The sequence below is a fragment of the Glossina fuscipes genome, unplaced genomic scaffold, assembly GCF_014805625.2.
Source record: "Glossina fuscipes isolate IAEA_lab_2018 unplaced genomic scaffold, Yale_Gfus_2 64738, whole genome shotgun sequence".
NCBI lineage: Eukaryota > Metazoa > Arthropoda > Insecta > Diptera > Glossinidae > Glossina > Glossina fuscipes.
Genome location: NW_024003995.1, coordinates 1 through 2,353, shown reverse-complemented (window position 1 = coordinate 2,353; position 2,353 = coordinate 1). Strand labels below are relative to the sequence as shown.

The following is a 2,353-nucleotide window of genomic DNA, read 5'->3' as shown; positions in this document are numbered from 1 at the left end:
GGAAAACTTACTTTTAATAACTAAGCTTAGGTTTTTTTAATGATAACAAATAAAATTAAGTTAGTTTATGTCGCAGCTTACAATAAATTGGAAACATATTTATTGACGTGTGTGCATTTGTTCCGCGTGTATGTTATAATGAAATATCAAACATCGTATGCAAATTTTTGGCTACTCATCGCCGAGTGCAAACTAATTTAGCGTCAAAGCGTCAATTAGTACAACGGATATAATTAAAAATATAATTCAAAATTTTTTATAAATTTTTTAAATATGTACATAAGTAAGTACGATCTACAGCATATTATATAGTAAATGAATTCCATTTCATTTATTATTAATTTTTTTTTTTTTTTTATAATTTATTTATCATTATTATGCGACAAGGGAAATTTTTGCTGGTTTTATACGCTTCGCTAAGAAGCAACGATAGTTAGAGGTAGATTACCGAAATCCCATTTATCAGTTCACGTATTTGTCGTCATGCTTTACCAATATGTAAGAAAGAAGAAACTCTTGGCATACATAGGTCCTTGCCTAGACTAATAAATCAATGGGTAAGGAAACTGTGCTCTCGCCTTCGCCTATTTCAAGCTCGGTGTTAAGTTCATGCGCCAAGTTGCAATTTGTATGTTCGTCCGACCATCCTCGCTCTTCCGCTGGAATGTATTGACGCGGTACCTATCCCAAATGCATGTTTTATGGAACTCATAAGAACCTTTCATATTATATTCGTTTTCTGACTTATCAGTCCCCCTACCTTGGTCGTTCATCTATTCAGGTAAAATAAATGCATTTACAATTACATGGATTAGTATAATCATTATGACTAATGCATAAGTAAGCAATGCACCGAGTATATAAAAAGGAGAAGTTGCATGCATTTTCTTAGTGCGCACCGACTTCTTTCGCTGTAAACAAGTGTAAAAGAATTAGAAATAAATTAATAAAAAAATTAATTTAAAAAAAGACATGAACATAATGAAAAATATAAAGGATTTCACGGTCAATAATGACGATTTAAAAAAAATGTCTATTACGGATTTCTATAAAGATCAGGAAATATTTATAACCGGTGGCTCCGGGTTTATAGGAAAAGCTCTGATAGAGAAACTGTTACGTTCGTTTCCTAACTTTAAGAAAATGTTTATATTGTTGCGTTCAAAAAAGAATAAAACAGCCGATGAGAGACTTCAAGAACTTTTAGATATTTCAATATTTCAGAGAGCACGAGATGAGCAACCGGAAAGTTTTAAAAAAATCCACGCTATTGCTGGTGATTGCCGGGAGCTAGGTTTAAGCATCAGCAGTGAAGACCTCAAACGCATCGAAAATGTTACCATTATTTTTCATTCGGCTGCCAATGTCAGGTAAATGCTTAACGCCTAAGTAACCATAAAGTTCGTAATTTTTCTTTCTAACTCATTGTTTGTTTTTCTAAAAAGATTCGATAACCCTCTCAAGGAATCCATTTTTGTAAATTTACGTGGCACTCATGAAGTCTTAAAAATTGCCGAAACGATGACAAAGCTAAAGGCTTTCATACACGTCTCCACTTTATATTCGAATGTTGATCAACCCTGCATATACGAAAAGGTACCTCCTATTATACGAGCTTACACGACAAACTCGACTTGCAGTGTTTTTACAGATTCTTCCAAATTCTGCTGATTGGCGTACGACCATTAAATTAGCTGAAACATTTGATGAGAAAACTTTGGACATACTTTTTAAAAAGTATAGTTCGAATCACCCGAACACTTATACATTTGCAAAAAGTTTAAGTGAACATCTTGTAAATGATTATAAGAATAAATTGCCCGTTTTAGTATATCGCGTAGCTATGGGTAAGATCGGTCATTCTAAGTCAAAAGTTTATATAAGCGATTTGTTGCTAACTTCTTTTTTTTTCTTCCATGCGTAAAGTGGTCAGTAGTGTTGATGAGCCCGTACCCGGTTGGCTGGATAATGTGAATGGTCCTTTTGGCTTATTTCTGACTGCATCACTTGGTTTAACGCGTACGGCACTTATCAGCCCCCATACAAAATTGAATATGATTCCATGCGATGCCACGGTTCACGGTTTAATTATATCCGCGTATGCTGTCGTCTCAGACGCTAGTTTTGCAAATAATTCAAAGGACTCTGTAGTAGTTTTAAACAGTTGTTATTCAAATGAAAATTTAACCCCAATGTGGAAAATACTGCATGATGGCAAAATGTTAGCTAAAGAAAATCCTTCGGAAAACATGGTATGGCTTCCAGGTGGGAAAGTAACAGGTTCTTTTCCAGAATACTTCATTAGGGTATGTTTCAATTTTTATTGTGAATAAAATCAAACAATTAGTAATTA

The 2,353-nt window shown here is 34.0% G+C and overlaps 1 protein-coding gene across 1 annotated transcript; it reads left to right on the top strand.

The window, feature by feature from the left end:
• Positions 1-383: 383 nt before the first annotated feature.
• LOC119643830 (fatty acyl-CoA reductase wat-like) lies at positions 384-2,333 on the top strand. The gene is made up of 4 exons (XM_038043338.1): positions 384-1,370; positions 1,446-1,596; positions 1,652-1,847; positions 1,927-2,333. The coding sequence occupies exons 1-4, from the start codon at positions 973-975 to the stop codon at positions 2,331-2,333; spliced, it is 1,152 nt and encodes a 383-aa protein (XP_037899266.1). The 5' UTR covers positions 384-972.
• The last annotated feature ends 20 nt before the right edge of the window (positions 2,334-2,353 follow it).